General features: G+C 34.9%; 1 protein-coding gene across 1 annotated transcript in view; it reads right to left on the reverse strand.

The window, feature by feature from the left end:
- The window catches only part of LOC102678924 (fibrillin-1-like), a 146,358-nt gene that overhangs the window by 1,159 nt on the left and 143,527 nt on the right, over positions 1 to 1,672 (reverse strand). Inside the window, exon 22 of the mRNA XM_031508983.1 lies at positions 4 to 339. Coding sequence (XP_031364843.1) covers positions 4 to 339 — 336 coding nt within the window. The remainder of the gene's footprint in view (positions 1 to 3; positions 340 to 1,672) is intronic.

Genomic DNA, 1,672 nt, shown 5'->3' on the forward strand with positions numbered 1-1,672 from the left:
GTGGAGTGTAGTTGAGTTTGACCTTGGCCCCCGTGAACAGGATGAACTTGATGATAAGCCGCCCTCGCCTCCTGATAACCATTCTGCCTCTGCCCTCGATAGTTCTGAACAGCATACGCCCCCGAGAAGATCCTCGTGTATCTGAGGTAACATCCGCTCGGTATCTGCCACTGAAAATCGAATTAGGACACGTGCTCCTCCCCTCCCCTCCCCTTCCATCCATCCACGAAAATTGCTCCGCCAAAGAAATCGCGTAAAACTCACCCCGTAAGCGGTGGACGGTATCGGCTGGGGTGATCTTCCGGGGCACATCAACATCCTTCTTCTGTAGTATCGCGGCTAAACGGCGAAACAAGTGTGAATGGCGGGTTTGGATTGCCACTTTACGTTTGATCTTAAGTCCAAATAGCGGACGAAAATTTCTTTGTCGTCGACAAGGTTTTCATTTTTGTTTCGGTATAGATGTAAGTATTTGGAATAAAGCTGACGATGAAATTATTATAGCGAGATATAAATATATAATCGGGTGTTATTTTGATTTAGATCGATTCAGAGGAGAGAAGGATGGATAATAATGCAGTACAAGGGAATAATAATAAATTGTAGGCGATTAATTAGGGGTGATGATGATGATTGAGTAACGATGATATAATGCGATTGATGTTGGAAGTTGAGTGTGAAATGTAGATTTATTATACGTGTGTAGTTATTATTGTTACTAGTGATTTGAGGATTATTCTGAGATATGGTGCAGATGTGTATTATAATGATAATATAAGTTAGTTCAATCGTTATGATAAAATATGGACAAATATGTGTACGAGATCTTTAATGGAGTTTATGAATGATAGATTAAATGATTTTGATAATTATCCTTTTGGCAATCCCTCAATAATAATCTCAACATTAATTACAGTTCGTGATAAATTAGAGATTAGTAATTATAATTTAAATACGTTAGTCAAACAGATTAATCAATGCAACATTCAATCTACACCTTGATCTAAATTTAATAATACCCAGCTCTGAATGTTATTAAAACATAATTACCAAGTGATTATTAGTTGCAATGTTAATTTAAAACAATCAACGAGGCAAATGTAATTATCTCCTGAATAACAAATATACTTATTGGCAAAAGTTAATAAAATACAAATTAATCTTTTGCAAGTTTTCTTAAACACATTCCAGTTAGTTCCAATTTATTGATCTTAAAAAAAATATAAAAAATTGATAATTAATTGCAAATGATTGATTTGTTTCTTAATATTTATCAATGAGTGTATTTATATGTATTTTAAATTAACGTATCAAGACTCGTTAAGAGACGAGCGAATTAAGAAAAAGAAAAATACAAGAGAAGGCGAAGAAAAAAAAATCATACAGAACGCAGAAGACGATTGGCCAATCTCGACGTTAATTAACATCTTCCAATAGTGAAAGGATGAATATGATTTATCAATTCGATGATACGCCGATAATCATGCCAATAATGGCACGGTTATTATGCATGCAGATGATCAAGAGTTTAATTAATAGGTATTCGAATAATCGACAGGTGGGTTAATTGATTTCTAATTAACGAGGATGTTGTCGCATTAATAAAACGATCCCGTGTCCACCGATTAAATCAATTTTCTCTTCGCCACTACGAGGATATATTAGAAGGAAG

The sequence above is a fragment of the Apis dorsata genome, unplaced genomic scaffold, assembly GCF_000469605.1.
Source record: "Apis dorsata unplaced genomic scaffold, Apis dorsata 1.3 scaffold_117, whole genome shotgun sequence".
Lineage (NCBI taxonomy): Eukaryota > Metazoa > Arthropoda > Insecta > Hymenoptera > Apidae > Apis > Apis dorsata.